This window comes from Taurulus bubalis (assembly GCF_910589615.1).
Source record: "Taurulus bubalis genome assembly, chromosome: 9".
In the NCBI taxonomy this organism is placed as follows: Eukaryota; Metazoa; Chordata; class Actinopteri; order Perciformes; family Cottidae; genus Taurulus; species Taurulus bubalis.
The window spans coordinates 14,966,191-14,987,611 of record NC_136597.1 but is presented as its reverse complement, the minus strand read 5'-3'; the positions used below and the strand labels follow the sequence as shown (position 1 = coordinate 14,987,611).

The window sequence follows — 21,421 nt, the reverse complement described above, 5'->3', positions numbered from 1 at the left end:
CACTGACAAAGAAATGCCGTGGTCCCTGTTCAGCTGGCTGGGACTTTGGGGAGGGAGGTATGTCTTTTTAGATCCATGCACACCATGACAGCTGCTGAACTCTGGTCCAAGACAGAAAGGAAAATAGAAGAAGACTGCAACCTTCAAACAGGTACAACGCAGACTGTCTTCTGAGACACAAAAGGAGGATGTGGTGGCATCTTGTAAAATAAGCTTAGAAATAAGTTATAAAGATTAAAAAATGTATAATATTTATACGTAAACTGTATTTGAACCTTTAAAAAAGTGCTCCAGATAAGAGATATATATATATATATATATATATATATATATATATATATATATATATATATATATATATATATATATATATACTGTAGATAGATTGATAGATGGATTGATGTAGATAGAAAACTCTGACACTCACCTGCCTGTTCCTCTCATCCATGATCCTGGTGATCTGTATCTTCTTCCGCCCCATGGCTGCGTCCTTTCTGGTCTCTCTGACACCTCGACAATATCAGAAAAACAACACGATTTCTTCCCGCACTCTCCTAGCACATTGTGCAATAGTCTCTCTTCTTGTATATGTGCTTTCTTCTTCGCAATGTGCTCTTCAACACCACAATCTGTAAGAGGACAGAAAGAGAAAGAGGAGGGGCAGAAAGTTAACTTGAGACTCAACAATGTCTCCTTAAGCACTTCAAAGCACCGAAGGGCTCTGCGTTCTGTTCTCAAGCACATTCAGAAAGGATGAGACCCACATGGTGTACCCTTATCTCCTCTGTTGCTGCACTTGAACTGCAGCTGAAGTCAATGAAAGACGACATCACACTGACAGGGCAGCAGCTACACGAGACTCACTGAACAGGTGCTTTGCACTGTCAGATGAAAATATTGATACCACTCTCATATCTTTTAGTTAAATACAAGGTATATAGAGCAGCAAGTTAGCTGAGCATCAATACTGGAAACCGAGAACAGCTGGCGTGGCTATCTCCAACAGTAACACAATATGTTTTCCTTTTGTTTCCCGTCTTTGAGCTAAGATAAACAGGCTGCTGGCTCTAGCTTCATTTTTTACCATAGAGATGTTTAGTTTTAAGCACTGCATCTAGATTAACGTCTATATGTTTTGTGAACATTTTATAAAGCGATGTTCACCTTAATAGAAAGAATGTGTCTACATTTCATTTCCAGCAGAAAAAGAACCACAACATTTCATTGCTCTTCTCGAGCGGACCCACCCTGATGCCAGCTTTGCTCTTAAGATGATTAAGAGAGCACCCAGTCTGGGTTTGACAGTAGTTGAAATCTCCTGGGCTGAAAGAAAAGCTAGCAGGGGTGAGGAGAGTGGGGGTTATATTCCCACATGAGCTTGTAACCTGGCCAGTGGTTCAGATCGCACTGTTCCCCAGGGAACATCTTACTCTGTCCTGTCTCTGCTTCTCTGCTAGAAGAGATATAGTCCCCTCCCTGGAGGCGCATCCATCACTTACACCCAGCAAATAAAAAATGTCTAAACAACTACATTTCCCTTATGAGTACAAATGTAGAAAGGTTAACAACTCAGGCCATTAGATGCAGTCAGCAGTTGTGAGGCGAGGACGCCAGGGGCCGAATTGGCAGTGAAAACGAAAATGACCGGTTCCAGTGGCACAGTCATTATGGGTTACAGATGGACTGGCATTATGGTGTCTGGCTGTCTGAATCGGGGCTCCACTGGAGGCAAACTTGACTGAGATCACCTCGCTAACTACCCACGCATGGCTGTCTGCGCCAGGAAAGTAACCGCCTGAACCCTCACAAAGAATTTCCCCAAACCACATCAAAACAGGCCAGGGAGAATGACGTTCTTGTTCATTCACCATTTCACACACACACACACACACACACACACACACACACACACACACACACACACACACAGTGTTCGAAGAAGAAGGAAATTGGGGGTGTTCAGCTCCCCCAGAGAGATACCTGAGCCACCCTGAGTTGCAAAAAGTGATAAGTTCATAACGTTCGATGGGGTTTGTATAATATTGAAACACTCAGGGGATTTACTGGAATGGCAGAAAAATAAAATCTTGCATTTTGGGTAACGGAGATGAATTACTTCCGATCACATGACACGGTGTCAGAACAGAATTTGTTCACTGCTTTTTGCCGAGCAGCAAGCGGTGAACTTGACAGACAGCTGACCACTGTGGTGTTTTTTATCTGCATAGAGGTAAGGAGATAATCTCTTTCTCCATTTGTGTGAGCTGTAGTAATTATGAGGGTTTATACTGTTTGCTTTTTATAGGTGGTTGTAAATAAAGTTGTATTTATTGCCTTTGAATTTTGATGCACTACTTGATAGCATTCTACAGTTTTGTGCTTGCGTCTATGTGTGAACTTGGGTTACTCAGGTTAGAGGAGCTTATCTGAGGTGGACTAATCAGTAATCATCTGTTGAGACTAGTCTGAATTACCTTCAGCAAGTCCTGTTTGTGAATGTGTTCATCAATGTATCCTGAGCATGAAACTGTACATAAGAAAGAATCAAGACACTCTCACACATCCGTTCCTCTCTTTATGCAGACGAGCCGTCACAGCAGGACAGTTCAAGTCTACAGGCATAATAGACTGTGTCATGACATTTCTCTTACACAGATACGAAATGACAAGCTGAGAGGCCCTTCAGACTGCAGGTGTGCCTCACTCTTAGTGTTATGACTTAGTGTTAGTTGCAAGCTGAGAAAACCTGATTTTCAGGATTTTAATTATCAATTTATCTAATGCTGCCTTTGATCATATCACGACATTCTTCATATTACTTCAAATAACTCAATTTCGATCTCCAGAACTAGGTGGGAGATTTTCAGCTGGCCCCACTACACAGATAGACATGCCAGAAGGTGGTTAGATTACAAAGGAGAACAATGTCTGCACTGTAGCAAAGTACATGTTTGTGTGTGACACTCTGACTCCTCTTGAGTGTCAGGAGGGGACAGAGTATCTGTTTGTGTCCTCAATCATGTGCTGTGTGTGTGTGTGTGTGTGTGTGTGTGTGTGTGTGTGTGTGTGTGTGTGTGTGTGTGTGTGTGTGTGTGTGTGTGTGAGAGAGAGAGAATCAGTGACAAAACCAGCTTCATATGTAGATATAAAAGGCTCATTCTGAGGGAACAAAAAAAGAGACTTAGCTTCAGGTCATACCAATGAAAACCTAGTTATGAATATCACAATCTTTTTTTTTTGCCAATAAATCTGGCTAAATCCTATACACTGTACCTTTTAGTGTATTTTTTGGCAAATTGAAAGTTATCACTATATTACCATTGATAATTCCAGTGAATAATTTCCAGAGAGAACCATGGCGTCTTCACTCAGGGACTATTTTTAGAGTACAGAGGACTGATAGAGAGCATCATCCCATGTGCACGACAATCACCTGAAGCTCAATATCAGCGAAACCAATCGAGCTACCAAAGGAACAGGAGGCCTTTTCTGTAAAACTAGAAGAAACTAACCTTTGAAAATAATTATTTGTTGTTTTGGATGATATACCTTTTTCACGTGTTTAACAAAGCTTGAATAGCTCAAGAAACATGGACTGATGTTACAGCTTTAGAAACTGGAATAAAAAAACACTAACAGATGAGCTACATTGTCTAACAGGTCAGTTTAAGTCTGGAAAAACAGACGGAGCACCATGTAATTATACTAAGGGGGCCCTTTCCATGTGGACGCAGCGAGGACAGCAAGTGCAGCATCAGGTCTGAACATCACAGCAGCTCAGAGCTATTTGTAAGAGTTGTGTCTGTACCAACACCAGTCATCTTAAAGCAAACAGTGTGTATAACATCTATAGACAAAACTGGATGGTCTGTCTGTTGTTTTGAGGTTGTTAAATTGTACGTGGATCCCATCACTCTTTTAAAAGCCCTTGATATGATACACCGGGTCCACTTGTCTTTGATAAACTAGTCCAGCACTTCTGAAAGTTGCTTATCAAACATTTCTAAGTAACATATATCGATGTGCAGAGAATATGTTGCCATAGGAATGACCACATCCGCTTGACAGAAAGTCAATATGACATGTCGACCGGAACGAGTCCATGCCTTACTGTACCTTCTGTTAAATACACTTACACGCTGTATCCATGGAAGTAACTAAGCATTACAATCATTTCTGACCAGAGCCCATTTGATTCTCCATGGCGAGGTGGGAGACTGGTCAAGTGACAGGTGGGTCGGTCTGCCTCCTCCTCCCTTAAGACAGGCCACGGAGAGACTGGGAGGCTTGGTGACAGGCCTGGCCCTTTCACAATCAATAAAACATGCTCAATTCCCAGTGTAATTACTGGATCTGGCACATCCTCCTCCCTCTCTGCGTTTAGGTCTGTGCTCACTCCACACAAAGTTGAGGCTTTTCTCCCTCAACTGTTGTCCTATATAAAAGGTAACATCAAATTATAGTAGATTTATGTCTTCCTAACAAACAAAAAAAGGCCGGTGTTATTCTGTACGTTTGTAACGAAACGGTATCAACTACATCACTATAATCTTTTCCAGTCTACTCATCTCATATGGGTATATTAATGAATTATATCTGACTTGTGTCAAAGAAGCTACCACTATGTGTTGCAAGCATGTCTTCACTTCTTTGAAGGTGATGGACAGCAGCCAAAGTCTTGAGCAGAGCCGTGACAGTTGCGCTTCCTGTGCAAGGCACTGTTAGCCTCAGTATCCTACCACGGCAGACACGACTCAACTTCCTGCCCCTCCACTTCCTGTTATTCACGACCCTTTTACTCACCCCTCTGCAGGGGAGTCAGGGGGAGCCGGTAGGAGATGGAGAGGAGGAAGAAAGGGAGGGACCACCTTTGGGACACCCTTCCCCTCTGATCCTTCCCCTTATTATCGTCCTCACTGAGTCTGAGACTAAACAACAACAGAGGCTCATCTCCTGTGGCTTCGCTCTGTGTGCTTATTATGTTTACTGGAAGGATCATTACGCAGGCTGGACGACATGCACACACTGCTCTCAGCCACTCACTTTACAATTAGTAGGCAGAGACCTTTCCTTGTTATTCAAACACTCAACTGGTTACATAAGAATGAATCACAGCTTTCACAATACCAGTAAATATGCATTGAAACAACACGATTATAAGAGAAGTACATTTCTGATAGGATGCAACAGCCTCACGCAGTAATCTGATGTGCATTGAAATGTGGATTCTGTGAAATAATCCATGAAAACGTTCTGAAGTGTATCAAACTCAAAGTGTCAACACTGTGGCTCAGTTCTGATTAGCTTCTGGCAGACTGGAAACATAAAGCGAAGCAGCCTAAATCCACAGTTTTACCGATTTGTTTCAATGGAGCCTTGACACCAGCGCAGTCGGAAATGAACATCCCCCTCTTTGTTCTTGCTTTCATCAGGAGGTGCTGTACCTGTAAATGGGGCTGTTGGCCTGAGGGGAGTGGAGGCAAGCCAGCCCTCTCCCGCTTTTCTCTCTTTTCCCTTTTGTGAGAGCGCGCTTATCTCCCTCTCCAGCAGTGAAAGGCAGGATTGTGGGCCCAGCAGCATCACTAGTGTTAATGTCTCCTGATGCTAATCTGACACATGGCTGATCCCTCAACAACCACTTTCTCCATCCTCTTTTTTTCAACCATCCCCCTTCTTTCTTTTTCTTTCTTTCCTGCGTTTTCTCATGATTTCTCGCTTTTTTTTTCTTTGAACTCATGCTATACATTCCCTCACCTCAGTTTCCAAGGCAACTAATGAGATATAATTAATAAGAGCTATCGCAAGGGCATGCGAACAAAAAAAAAAGTGAAAAGGGGCTTTGAGAAATGTAAAGAGCGAGGTGGGGCAAAACATGGACTTGCAGCACTTCCCCTTCCTATGTGAAGCATTGCTTGGGGTGACATTTCTCGCACTGGAAAATGATTTTAAAAACATTTAAAGGGGAGGGTAAATGACTATGATATGAATACCTTGAAGGTGGTTTGCACAAAAGACAAACCTGCAGGCCAAAATATTGAGACTGTAAAATTTAGACAAATTCATGAATTGCTTTCAGATTTAAAGTCAGACCAAGTTAGAAGGAATATGAACTAAGTCTGAACCTAATTCAATCAAGTAAGATGTAAAAATGCATTGTTCAGTAGGAGACAGTGACCTGCACAGGAGGGACAGTGACAAAGACAGCAATGAGAGCCTTCACTGAAATGGCAGCCAAGCAGACAGCGAGTGGTTAATCTGCCCTGATGACTGGTAGCTCAGTCCAACTCTCCAATGACCCAGCTGTAATCCCACATTGGATCGATGCAAGTTCAAACAATCCTCCATGCTGCTAGCACCTTGCTTGGGCTGGGGGATGGTGCTATAAGACAGGGACCCGCAGACGGAAAGCTACTTATCACCTCCAAAATGACATCAAAAGGAAAGAAAACCCCACAGGATGAACCTGCTCTCGCTGAGAAAATGTTTCACTGTGGGCCACGTTACACAGCCAACTGAATGGAAATGATGTCACTCTTCAGATGAATACCAGAGATGTATCCAATCTAAAAAATCTGAATGGCGACGAGTGGATATAACAACCAATAATAAAGGGCATCATGTGCTGACAGCATTACCAGACAGACATCCTCCATCTCATCTCACTCTCACAGTACTGTCAGGAGGACTATGCAAGGTGACTTTGACTAAGTGCCTTGGGGTTTCATGAGAAAACGCCATTGACATTACATTAATTTCATGTCTCTTTTTTAACTGACTTAGTGCCACAGAGCCCTGGATACCATAAAAAAAAAAAATCAAACAGACATTTTTGCCTCAGCTGCAAGGCACAGGCACCCAAAATCTAGAGGCCAGAAAGACAACAGTGACAAAGAGGTGACATGATCAGCGACCAACTTTTTCCTTACTTGAAGAGTCGTTTAACATGGAGGAGACATTTTCTCAACAGAGCAGGATAAACGTTAGTCAGAAACTTTCCACTGCACTTCATGTGTGTGTTTGGGTTTGATAGCAGGTGTGTGTATGGAAAAGAGACAGACAGAAAACAAGAGAGGAAGGGAGGGAGCGACCAGTATGACTGTGTTAACTATGTGGAAAGATGTAAGGGAAACAAGACTAAAAGAAGCACCCCGCGCCCATCCCATCCCACCTCAGTGGTAGTGTGCGGCAGCGGCGTTGTAACATAATTACTGCTGGGACACTTCTATTCCCACTGATCCATTTGCGTCAGTCAGGTTCTCGTGCCCAGCCAATGAATGGATTCTCAGTTTCTCAAGGATAAAGCGATGACCCTCTCCGAACAGTTATATCCATTTCATGTTGAAAAGCTACTCTCCTCCTCAAGGTAAATCCCTTGATGCATATTTCAGTCAAACTTTTTTTAACAAAGACAATGATAATAACTACCGTGGTGTAAAAATAGGGGGATGAATTAGGTCTAATAAAAAGGGAATGTGCTTGATCATACAGAGATCATAAACATTAAGGTACAGTTACTATAATGTCTGACAAGCCTTAGTGTATGCCTCTAGCATTAACATTTGAGTCACAGAGCTAAGCATCCAAGTTTGGAAAGAATAACTGTGCAGAAAAAACAAAAGATTGTTGAACAACACTTAATGCCGTTCTGAACGCATTGCTACAATTCTTAAAGACACACCAACTGGATGAAAAGATATTCCATCCAGCCCATGGCAAAATACTCCAAACAAAGGTGGTTGCTGGAAATGGCATGTTTCCTAGCTCAAATCTAGTTGTAATTTATAATGGGACAGTATATACTAGAGATGTTCCGATACAATTTTTTCCCTACCCATACCTATTCCGATAACTGACCTTGCCTATCGGCCTATACCCATCACCAATCCAATACCAATTGATTAAAAGCAAAAAAACATATATTATTATTATTCTAACATTGCTATCATGGTTGTATGGCCTGGCTCAGATTAAATTTCCTTTGTAAAACTTGAACAAATAAATACAAACACTCTCAAAAATCTCTCATCTATGTTGAGAGCGGCACGTGCGCGTACCGATCAGGCAGGATGTATGGATCAGCTAGAAAGTGACACGTGTTGTTGTCGTTCCTATGTAAATGTTGAATAATATGATAATGTGATATCGGATCAGTGTACAGACTCGCCAATACTTGTTACAGCATTTTAGGCACTGCCGCTCATTTTTAATCAGCCAATCTATAGTATGGTACATATATGTAAAATGCAATTGACAGACTAATAACTAACTACTCACTTCATATTAATGCCATCGGTTAAACAAACTATGTCTCTGAGGAAAAGCCCTCCATCACCAACATTCCTTATGACAGTATGTCAGTTTAACAAGCCAATGTCTTGACATGGCACGGCATCATTCAGCACTCTTTAAGGATGAGCACTTCCTGTGGCACACGGCGCTTGTTAAACGTCTGAATCTCGCAGTCCACTATTTCATTACTAGTGGAGCAAATATCTCAAGAAAGTTCTGTTTTTCTAACACTCGCACACAGACACACAAACACACATGGATGAATAAAATTAATGCATGCATGGTCCTCGAGGTTTATAAATTTGCGTAGCATTACAGTGTGGTGCTGTGGTCTGATGGCATGTGTCCATTTGCATGGTTGTCTATCATCAGATGGACTTCTCACCAGGGAACAATAGTAATGCCAGCACCATAGGGAGCTTCAGTCCCCCACCCTCCAAGGATCCCTGCAAGCTGCGTTAAGTGCCATGGCAGCCTTTTGATGTTGCACAGGCCGCAACTCAGAAATGGTAAACAGAAAAGATGAACCGAAATCTTCCTCCAGGGGGAATCCACACTGTAAGGATATTAGGGACGTCATGCATAATGTGTCTCAGCAGCAGCGCATTTACTCGATCGCAACACATCTTTGGAACCACTGTGGATCCAGATTAGACACTGAGATTCCAGACATTCAACTCTCCCCCAATGTTTGATGATCAGCAGGCAGATTTAACTAAACAAATATTGAGCGCTGTAGAAAGACAACAGTTTTTGGTACACATAGATGTAGTCCATATGTTTAGGATTATATTTACTATCTGCCTGCAGAGAATGTCTGCTGTTAATAGAGAAAAAAAATTAAAAAGCTCAGAATAAATATTTGATTTTCTCTCCACATTTTTATCTTTCACTCGATGTCTCTTTCCCACAGTGTTCCATTACATAAAAGGTTTATGCAATCTGAGCAGTGAGGATGACCATGAGTCATAACAGAGAAAGAGGCTAGCTGAAGTAGCATTGATTTTTTTCTTCTTACAATTCCATGTTATAGAATTAGGCTGTTAATGATCTCACACAGGCCTGTTACTCACACATTCTATTTCATGTAAAAAATCACCAATAAAGCAACTACTCATCCATTTTTATAAAAACAGTGTGACACATTCAGGCTGGATATGTAGAAATTGTAGAAAATGCATTTGTAAATGTTTGTCTTTACTATGTTTGTGTACGGTCACACTAAGAGACAGTTTTCTGCTTTGAGTGTTTAACAGTAAACAGCAGTTTCAATAACAGAGTATCCCCGAAAGCTCTATTTCACAAGGCAGATGGGACAAATTATATACAAGACATATCGTAATTTCTTCATCACTGATACAAGTTGGAAAACTGACTTTAATCTGAACGATTTTGTATCTCTATTGACATCAATAAGCGGCATTCACTGAGCAAAATAACAATTTCTGAAGCTACAGCCTACGGTTTCTCCCAAATCAGATGATGTGTGCTAGCTGTCACATGAACACTGTGTGCAAACAGTGTGATAGAGAGAGAGAGAGAGAGAGTAAGTCAGACAGAGGAAGGGAAAGAGAGGGAGAGACCCCACAGGGCCTGCTGCTGCTCGCCTCTCCAGGAATCTTTTCAGTCAAACTGTTTGCTGATAGCCTCTGGTCCTGAACTCAGTTCTGAACACCTCTGTTTGTTGGAGAGGTTGAGGGGCGGAGGGAAAGGAAATCAAGAACAACACAGTCTGACATGAATGCAGGCTGGCAACAGCTCACTGGTGGAAACACTACGCTGCTTTCAACCAGATTTGCAGCCCACAGCACGCAGATGGAAAGTGGACTGGGAGAAAGGGAGAGACAGACGGGCAGACGCACAAACAGCGGGCAGACTCAACACCTCACTCACAATCACAGTAACACCACAGAGAGATGGGATCTAGAGACTGGAGATGCAATGACAATACTTTTTGAATTGTCCTTGATTTTAAAAGTCTAACTCATCCTGAAAGATTTTTGAAATTGTGTCCACTTCAAGAGTGAAGAGGAGTAATGTTCACTCTTTAGGATGCCGTCTTAACTGCACAAGCCTGAAGTAGATACTATGGCTTGAAAAAGTGATACTTGACCAGGTTTACACTTCCCCTAAAGTGGGCGTGGTGTTATCACCCAGAATCAACACACAACATAAACACAACAAACTGTACTTTGGTCGAATGTATAACAGCAAAAGACTGAAAAAGAGCGTACATGAAGCGTTGCAGTGTTCCCATTAGAGCTAAGCCCCAACAGCAGAGAGGAAGACAACTTTGAACTGCAAGTCAGAGCCCTGTGGTGGGCTGGTGCAGCTTCCAGAGAGCAGCGGGTGCTGGGTCACTTCCTCTCACTGTTCATATGGCTGGTGTGCTGCAGAATAATGGGAGGAATCACATCCCCCCCAGCTGTCCGGGTTCAGGCTTCTCAGACAAACAGAAAAACAACGATATCGCAGGCCAGACCTCCTTCCTGCGGCTCAGGAGGCCATAGGGCCGGTCAAGCTGCGGGAGATTCAACTCTTCCTTCCAGCAGCTACTGGACATTTTTAGTCATTGTGCGGAGATGTGACACCAAGCTCTCACAGCTGTATTTACTACACCAGCATCTGCTGAACGCTTCTCCGTGGACTCTTTTTGCTATATTGCGTAACATAATAGGAGGCTCAATTAAATGTTTCAAATCATCTTATTTTAGCTCTTGATAACAACAGTGTAAACATCTTCATCTCACAGAGCTTACCAGACTTTGAAGAAAGTTTACTTTGCACATAATTCAATTGTTTGTTCCTGATTCTACTTCTACTTCTACTTCGGCTCTATTCAAAGTTAGAGAAAATAAATCTCCAGTGAGAGATGCTTTTTAAGATCTACAGTAGAACATCAGGAATTCAATACAGTGGGGTATATTAGCAATCATGGGAGATCTTTTGATCTAGTAAATTAGATTATAATATATTCCTTTGATTTATGTTTTTTTTCAGAGTCTCATTAAAATTCACTTAAAATGCAACTCAGCAAAGAGATGTCTTTCTTAACTTCCTTTTCAACTATCGGTTTTGCTCTATACATGATTCAACTTAACATCACCAGAGTATTAAGTCACTCAGCGGTTGTTACATCTCCAGGACGGCAAATGCCTGTAAACAACAAGGAAAACAAGCTAAAAAAAACAATGACTAACCAAACCACAGGACACACACGTTTGGTGTGTAAGCCCTGTAAATGTGACCAACTCACTTTTGAGATGATGCAGTGTGAAACTGTGGTTTTTCTTGCACTCCAGAGAGCAAAATGAGGATGAGGCATCTTAAAAGGGTGCTGAATGACTTGACTTCTCAAAGTCATCACCCTTTGCTCCATTGCACGCTTTCACAGTCTACCCTCTCAAACCACATTGTGTGCATGTGCTATTTTTTCTGCTCATTAGAGAGTGTGGCCTGTCAAAACTCAACACAGTCGCCAGCAACTGACGGAACTCAAAATAAATGGTATGGTGCTTTACAAATAGACACAAACAACACAATAACTAGAGAATACAAGAAAGTAACTACGGTGTTATTTTAGGACGCTACTCTTTCTACAGTGTATGTATCCGCCATGCGTGTACGTGTATTCAGAGTCACAGTCGGTGTCCAGTATGGATTTGGAGTGAGAGACAGACGAGTGTTAGAGTGGCGAAAGCAGATCAACAGCAGATTTAGAGCGTGGCGCTGCTTGAGGATCTTCCTGCTGTTTCTTCTGTGTGGTCCAGGTTGAAGAGGTGAAGAAACCTCCAGTTAGCCTCGTTTGGAAGAGTAGCGGCGACAGGAAAAGACGGTGCGGCCTTAAGCTGCTCTGCCCTGCTCAGCAGCACATGTGCTGAGTGAGCCAAACAGGGTGGCTTACCACCAGAGGTCTCAGTCAAGGGCAGGACAGTTGAAAGGTCACTGCTAGCAGTCTTGCTATACAAACAGTGCCTCAGCGAGTAATACATTCACCCTCGGAGCTTACCTCAGGCTATTAGAGGGCTTAAACAATAGAGTTTCTGACAGCCACTGATATTTACTTATTTAATGTTTAAAGTTAAATGTTTTTATTGCAGTATCCATTTCATTTATTTAGAGAGATATTTAGAAAGTAAAAAACAAACATTTATTTAGGAAGCAATAACCTTAATATGAGTTCTATCAATTGACTCAATTCTATTTAAAACTGTATTAAAATGTGAACACTGTATGTTATGGTTTAAATTAACATCCCCTTAACCTAGAATCAACCACCCCATGTAAAACGGTAAGTAGTATTTAGCAGGTTGATGTTGTCTGACACCCAGTGCTCGTTCTCACCCAGACCCACGGCTCATGATCCCAGCACATGCAGATGTTGTTTAACACAGGCAGCACATGCAAACACAGGAACTAAACCCAGGACCTCTTGGCAGTGAGGTACTAGCGCTAACCAAGGGCCACAGTGACCTATATAACATTAACCAAGCACAGAGAGAAAAATATTATGTAGAAATGTGTCTCTTGAGTTCGATCTGAAGTTTTCTGCTTTAAATTTACAGTTACGATCTGATTATTGGTTTTCTGTATGCCAACCTCCAGCTATCTGTTTACAAAAGTATTTTCTCTTTAGTCTACAGGGGACAGTCTACAGTTAACTGCGGTCAAAAACATTATCTGCCAGGCTCAAGATTCTGCATCCAACCTCCAGGTCTCACAGGAAAACGCTGGAATCTCCATATTGATGATAGAGCTCCAATAAACAATGAATCATGCTACAAAGATGCCGAGTGATCTTAGTTTTCTTTTCTTTTCTTTTTTAAAAAAACACCCGTTTTTAAAGTAATTGCAAAAAGAAAAAGGAAAGACCATTATGAATTTAAGAGAAAAGAAAGTGTCTCCAAACACCTTAGTATATTTGCCTTTGAACCTATGCAACCTTTCTGGCATTTAAGTTTCTAAAAAGAGCCGCATCATCAACCAAGAAACTGTATTTATTGTTCACATTCTTCACCAGGAAGCACCTAATGCTCACTTTAAGACAACAATCCCTGTTATTTAAATAAAGCCAAAAGATTGAAATAGATTCACAATCATGTTAAAATTTTAAAGGAAGCATTTCTAAAACAACGGTATTATCCATAATCGCTGTCATGTTCAAGCACATTTTGCAGGGTAAAAGAACATCTTGGCTAACCACACAATGAAAGAAACACTATCCTCTTTATTGGATCAAGAATGTTCGGCTTCTATCTCTTATTTTTCACTTGATACATCCTTGGCTTTCAGCTTTCTGGTGTTTTTGTCCTCCTTGGAAAAATGTCCTGGGAGGAGGAGAGTGGAGGAGATAGACTTTCACTCAGTGATTCAGAGGCATCGTGTAAACGCCAGCATTCTCTTTCTGACAACCAGCGTTAATTGCAGATCCGACTCGCCCACACACTTCACATTTCTCCTGGAAGGAGAAGCTGAGACACTGAGATTGAAGTGGGATGAGGAGTGCAGTAAAAGATGCTGCAGCTGCCCGTTCCTCATACCGTCACCACCTCTCATTTCTCCCCTTCCACTGCGAACTTGTGCTAAGACGCTAACACGCACTTACTCACATTTACAGAGACATGCAGGGGCACACAAACATAACATGTAACAAGGCCAAAGCATTTAATAAACAGTGGTAGTCATCGTGTAAAATCCTCCATCCATTTAACATCATCACCATGCTGCTGATTAAATGATAGGGTGGACTCTATGGTATTTTATCAAACCTCTGTGTGTGTTTTTGTAATGGCAAAGGTAGAATATTTGGGGTCTCTGAGGTTAGAGCAACAGTTCACTGCATGCACGAGAGATACATTTGTGATGGCTCTCTTTGCGCCTGCCTTCACATGCATCATATTCATTCCTTTGACTAATAGACAACATAAATTGTTCAAATGATATTCATTTCAACAGCACTGAAAGAATCCCTCATCCACACATTAGACATAAGAGCTCACGTGATGTGGATCATGAGCAACAAGGCCCATTACTGGCGAGGCCAGGGGCCGTACAGAAGCTAATGACTGCAGATTGAAGGGTGTTTTACTGCTTTGCTTTAGAAATCAAAAGCAACCAGCTGGTATGGTAATGTACATGCCGTCAGAGCAGCGGTAACGTTAAATGGACAGTGAAAAATACAAGCATGCTTTAATACTGATGCAACAACTCATGTCCCTAAAGAATTACTTTAACAATAAAGGGTGTCACTGGTTCGCCCTGATAACTGAGGGATATACTTTAAGTAGTAAATTATTTACTACTGGGAGGAAGGCAAAGACATCATTTTTAAATACATGTAAATAAACAACACACCGAATCCACAGCTTCTATGGATGCTGATGCAGTTTGGCTTTACCGATCTACAAAATATACTGTATTTGATCTGTACAGTAACACAAAACACACTTTACGAGTTGCCACATGTCAGACAACCGAACAATTTTCCAAAGAAAGAATTAACTTGTAAAAGAGAAGTAAATAGAGCACAATTTTAGGTTATGGCTGTATTTTCTGCCACAACTGAATATGATCGACTCCTTCGTTACAATATTAATGAGACGTGCATAGTGTAAGCATACACTAGAAAACATTTGAGAAGGTCAGGTTACTGATGGCCACAGCCCACTCTGGCGAGAGGTTAAGGTCACAAGAGTCCCACAGATTCAAAGAACCACCAGACAGCAAAGATCCACTCTCATACGCTGATACCAAAACTGACCTTACAGCGTTCCCGAAATTGACTGCGCACAGTCCCACAGTCTGTCACTTCAAAAAATAAAAAGATGGAAATATATATTTCAGCTGATCTTATCTCAGTTTTAAAACAGCAGTTAACCCTCCCCATCATCTCTTAAATAAACTAATGACTTTATAACCAGGAATATGTACTATAAGGTTTAAGGGCCTGATTCACTGTATATCGTGTTAATGTGCCAAAATGAAATTAACTTAGGCTCGATGTCATGCAGCTACTTGTGCTTGGCAACTCCTCTTGTTATTGAGTTTGTTGCAGACATACAGACACCCCCGGTAACAACATGTATGGCAACCAATTATCAAATCTGACGAGCGCCAAAATGCTCAAACTATAATAGAAAATGTTGACTGTATTTTAAGCATAAGTGTGTTGGCAATGTTTAAATGTTTAGAGAAGTTGAGATAATGTGCATACATCCACTTTGCTGTGAACTCAATACAGACTTCAACTTCTAGTGCTGTGAACTGTAGCCTGCTCTTGTTGTGATGGATCAACGGTGTTATTATAAACACGTTGATTTCTATTTTACTCAAACGATGCGCCTATTTAACAAAGTTACAGTTTGACAACCCGCACTTTCGATCCCAAGATTACATGTGAGGGAGTTGTAATTCACAAATGGACTATCTTTAAGAATCTACAGTGAGGCTTGTCACCGGCGTATTACTGTTGACGATGATTCCCGTAAAAGTTTCTCGCAACTGGACTGATATCAACAGCGCGCGCGCGTCTGACTGCACCCTTTATACACACACACACACACACACACACACACACACACACACACACACACACACACACACACACACACACACACACACACACACACACACACACACATTTGGACGGTTTACGTGTGAGCTAACTGATAATTCAACATCACTGATGTTGAGTGCCACGGAATTGCAATCTGTGTCCTGTCTCATATTCACCTCGTACCCCGGAGAAGACAGATAAATAGAGAGATAGATAACGTCTCTGTCTCCCAAATCATCTCTACGTCTCCCTCTTGCGCTACTCTCACTCACTGGAGCTTCAGACCCGCTGCCACACACACTCCGCAACATTGTTTCTATTTCCGTTACTCACCTTTACTCCAAAGTCAGTCGCCGTGTATAGACACTCTATATCGGTGGCTCCAGTGGATAAACGTAATTTCAGTTCACATTTACACGCTGACTGCTATTTTAGGGGGAGCTGACAAACTCAGAAAAAGCCAGTCTCCCTCTTGTCAGCCAGAGACTCCTCCCCTTCTCTGACGAACTGCCCCTCGCCCTCCCTCTCTCTCTCTCCTTCTCTCCCTCTCTCACACGCACACACAAACCACCGTCAAAACATTAGAATAAGTAGTACAAGTGTAAATAAAAACGTTAAAAAAAAACGCAAATAAACTGAAAATGACTCTGAGCCATGTACGTCGATCCAATAGTGTACTCTTCCTAGCTTTTATATATTTTTTATATATATATATATATATATATATATATATATATATATATATATATATATATATATATATATATAACATAATAGTGTTTAATGTATTGCTGTTGTTTGACTCGTGTCATAATCATTATAACAACAACTTTGTTCCAGACAGCCCTGAGGATGAGGCAGTGACAGCATAAAACAGACTAAACTTTGGCAAAGAGAACTAACAAAAAGACAAATACAATCTAGATCAAAGACAATAATTACAGAAGTGCAATGTGTTTTCTTCAAGACTGACTAACATTAAGACAACTACTTTCCCAAATGGCTTGGCTTGGCCTCATCACATTAGACACATTTGACGTCACATCTCTAAGACAACAGCAATGGAATTTGGTTTAAAGAGCACTTCCCGTGGCCAATACGAATCTTCAGCGTCTGTTGAGCAGCCAATTAGAAGAGTGGGGCGGGACCTGGATGACTCGCACATGAGCATGTCACGTGTACGTGCAGGATCAGAGGAAGTGGGTTGCTTGGCTCATTGGACTGTTTACATTGGAGTTTGGAAGCAGCTTTTATCCAACACCTAATGTTACTGTAGTTTAAGATTGTATAAATGTTTATAAAATCGTAATAATGTTTGTACAAATTTACTCATGATTTAATGATATAACAAACACAACTGTGGTAATTTTGTCTACATAATGAGTGCTTCTAAATCATATGACTTCATCATTTAGGTCACAGGACTTTAAAGAAACCTTACTGATTACTGCAAGTGGCATTTAAAATGTTTAAATACTAAACTAATATACTTTTTTTAATATACCCACATCTCTTTCTATTTTAGAAATAGCAGCCAAAGCAAACATACTTGGACTTGATGGCACCATTGCACCAGCTGAAGGGTACAACAGTGCTTGATTATTGTGGCATCCTCTTATAATGGCATCCTGTTATATTACACTGCATGCTCACTAATGAAGGGAAGGAGTTTTTCACAAAGCATGGCTCCTGCTGTATGTAGCTAATTTGTATTAGTCTAGTATAGCCTGGTCCCTGGTGTATTGTGCTACCTTTTTCACCAGTTAGTTCCAGTCCCAAAGGAAAAGTCTTCCTCATCCTCCTCAGGGCTCTAGGCCAAGGTGTCACAACTGCCCTTAATGGATTGTAATACCCGTTCAACACAGTTCCTGTATTACTTACCACACACACGCACACGCACACACACACACACACACACACACACACACACACACACACATAGTTTTTAACAGGACAGTGGAGATATAAGAGTCAAATACAGTCTCTGCCAGTTGAGGATAATAGCATATTACATGTAATGCTTGATTAGTACTCCTTACTGCTTCTCACACCCACATCAGCCCTTTATATTAAGCTATAAGATTGCAGCTACATTGTAAGACAAAACACTACTTTTTATTTGTTTGTTTATTTTGTTGAAATTCCCATCACATCCTGACAGTATTTAATGAACCAAATGCTCTTTTGCAGGACTCGTACAATCATTCAATTTGACCCAAATGTAATGATTGGATGGACGTCCTGCCCGTCTACATACTGTACCTGCCTTCCTTCCTGTACATATTTGGCTGTGTACTCATTGCTCTTCAGTCGAGTCTTCAACAGCTGTGAGTACTAATAATAGCCATGTTCGTTTTTTCATGTTCATAGTGATAATTGTGGGGCAGTGTCTTTCGAGGGAAGACGGAATGGACGGGCTGTCAATGTCGCTGACTTGACGACTTGCTTGCTAGATTTTGCTACTTTTGGAGCTAGGGCTGCTAGCTACTTTCTTCAGAAAAGAGTTGGCAACACTGAATGCATTTCAGATGCATCATCTTATATCCCTGAAGCATGATGTATTGGTTCAACTAAAATCTGAAATGTCCAACAGATCACAATGGTCTTTAAGTTTGAACAACGGGAAAGTCCTGAGGTGCCTGGGCAAAGTCGACAAACCAATAACAATACCACATTACCTAAAGACACCACTGTCTCCTAATGTCTCAAACCCAAACTAATATAAAACTGGATTACCCTAAACTGGTGGGACATGAAACCAAGCTCTCAAGTAAATGAGAGCTTGCTGTAGGATGGTGAGGTATCTTTTTAATTCTGGCATGGACAGACTCCTTTAATGACAACGTTGGCAGTTCGATCATCTGCTCTTACATATGTCAAAGTGTCCTTAAGTGTGACACTGAACCCCAATTTGCTCCCCGGATGCTTTACAGCAGCCCACTGCTCCTAAAATGCTAAGGAAGGGTTTAATTCAGAGGTCAAATTGAATGTGTACCTGTCTGTATGGGATGATTGAAAGTGTAGGTTCAGAAAAACCAAAGCAGATTTTTTTCCAATGAAAACCTTTCTCAGAATTAATAGTTAATAATTGCATTAATTCAGAAAAACAGAGCAGAACTTTTTCCCATGAGAACTTTTCTCAGACTTACAATCTTGTTAATTAAGAAAAAGCAGAGCACAACATTTTTCCTTAAAAAACTTTTCTCAAAGTTACAGAGATAATTATCTCTTTATAACAGAAAAACTGCGCAAATATCTTTTATTTTTCTCAAGTGAGTAAGTATATTGCGCCTCCAGAACTACCAAATGAAAGTTTTAGCAAGATTGCCTTAAGAATATGGAGGCAAATCTGTGATACAATTATGACAAATGTGTTTCCTTTGTTATGTAGATGTCTAAAATTGCATTCCATGGGACACAAAAGCACTGATTTTAAAATGGAACAACCTGCAGGGATATTGGCAGCCTACAGGAGTAACAGGACACCAGCTCTGATCACTTCTCTTCACACCGATGTCCTTGCCCAAGCCCTCATGCTTAGTTACATTTATCTAAATGTCCCTTCTCAAGACGCCATTCAAACTGCTGCAACATCATGTGAGAGAAGCATTCTATTAAGTAAGCTATTTTATTTTTTTTGTTAAATCTGTAAATCCATCTGTAAATTGTTTTGAAATTGGATGTCTATTTGCAATATTGCATTATTTAAGAACATTCAATATTTTTAATAAAAACAATTGACAGCAGTTGCTCACACTTTATCGTCTCACACATGCATGGAATTCTTCACTTTCCTCTGCATTGTGAGTAACGATAGTCACAACAACAAAGAATTAGACAGAAGCCGTCCCCAGCTGTTTTCTTGGAGTGTTTTCAATCAGTAAAGTTTCTGCTGTGCGGTGGTTCTCAGCGATTTCATGCTGATGCCAACTGACAGTGTGGATCCAAATTGCTCTCAGCATCTCCTTTAGCAGCAATCTTGTGTCGACATACACCCATGCCTCCCATCTTCCCAAAATGATGGCAGCAACAAAACAGTGATGTGAACAAAAAAATACAAACAACACTACGGCAGTGATTTGCATGATCAGCTCATTAAGTTTCAGCTCATTAAGTTTCACCTCAACGTGACGCTTACAGTTGATGTGGTGGGATCATTTCTCAAATCCACACAATCACTCAAAAGACACAATCTTGAACTACATTCACAAAAAAATAGTAAATCTTTAAATGGCAATAGTGATAATTGGCATCACAGTTCCATCATGTGCAAGGAGTCAAGACCTGTCCTGACACCTGTGTCTCACCTGTTTGTCGTTGTTGTTCACAGAACCTGCTGTTTCAATCTCTATTACTCCCCCCTACACGTTTTTTTCTCTCTTCCTTTCTTTCTGTCTACAACACTTCCTCTTCTTTCGTCTGCCTTTGTTTCACTATGTCCATTGATTTACCTCAAAGCCAGACCAGCTGGCTTTGGATGCTTCCCTCAGAGCCCGAAGAGGCCCGTCTTCACACGCTGTTCCTCCGCTTGTCCCTTGGTCTCTCTGCAGGCAGAGAGCAAGGGGGACAGGGGGTTTGAAAGGTAGGACCCCAGATAGACATAGACATGCCGGACATGCGTTATGTGACGGGGCTTGGCTCAGCGCCCTCTGGACACAGCCACAGCTGTCAGTCATAACCCCAGAAAGTGTTGAAGATTTTTCCTTCCTCCCACAGAAGGCTGGGAGGAAAATACATTTGTTTTGGTTTATGGTCAAATAGATCTTCATATTAATTCAAATTATCATGGAGATTACATTGTTTTTAAACTTTACTTATCAAATGTCCCTGTGAGGTAGATTGCCGTTTTTTTTTAAATTATTGGTGAAAAATGTATTTTGTATGACATAGTAAGTAATGCATTTCAACAAGTTGCATGCCAAATAACGGTTTGTTCCAGCAGGGCTTTGATGCGCGACAGCTGGCATTTCCAACATTGCACCAGACCACAAATAGACCCAGACACTCTTTCTCTCCAATTAAAAAAGAGACTAAAACAGTCGTCTCATGCAGAGAGCTTTATTAGGCTATATAAGTCAAGTTTGATCTACAATACGATAGCGGGGAAAGAAATAGATGTTTATTTTGTAAATGAGAAAAGCACAAACAGATCACTGAGTCACACAACTTTCTGAGACAGCAGTCTGACCACCGAGCTCTGAAATAACATTTCATTATCTGAAGCTCATTAAAACAGCCTTTCTGAAAAGCCCTCAACACTTCTCACCAATCCCTGGTCCTCCGCTCGCGGCACACTACACATTCAGTCTTGCGAACTGCCAACAAATGCCATCCTGCGGTCTCAGTGACTTTTGAGATAACGACTTTGAAATATAAAGTTACTCATTACATACTCTGCAGTGTTCCTTCCATAAGCACCAGTTTATTAATCACATCTGCAAGTAGTGGTTAAAATGCATTAATACAAAAGTATTCAACATCTAGAAGGGTTATTACAATTAAGTACTTCAAAATGTGTTCAATAATTTGTTGGATGGTTTTTAAAGTGCTAAAAACTCTCCATCCACAGTGATTTTA

At 41.1% G+C, this 21,421-nt stretch overlaps 1 protein-coding gene across 5 annotated transcripts in view; it reads right to left on the bottom strand.

Moving 5' to 3' along the window:
• mef2aa (myocyte enhancer factor 2aa) overlaps positions 1-20,373 on the bottom strand; it is a 59,523-nt gene extending 39,150 nt beyond the window's left edge. For 4 of the 5 annotated variants that reach the window (XM_079223526.1, XM_079223529.1, XM_079223528.1 and 1 more), the window contains exons 1-2: positions 20,152-20,373; positions 428-629 (exon numbers count right to left, since the gene is read on the bottom strand). In XM_079223526.1, coding sequence (XP_079079652.1) covers positions 428-481 — 54 coding nt within the window. In that variant the 5' untranslated portion in view covers positions 482-629; positions 20,152-20,373. Of the gene's footprint in view, positions 1-427; positions 630-16,177; positions 16,205-20,151 lie in introns of those variants that run through there. The other variant, XM_079223527.1, reaches the window with a different exon arrangement.
• Between the last annotated feature and the right edge of the window lie 1,048 nt (positions 20,374-21,421).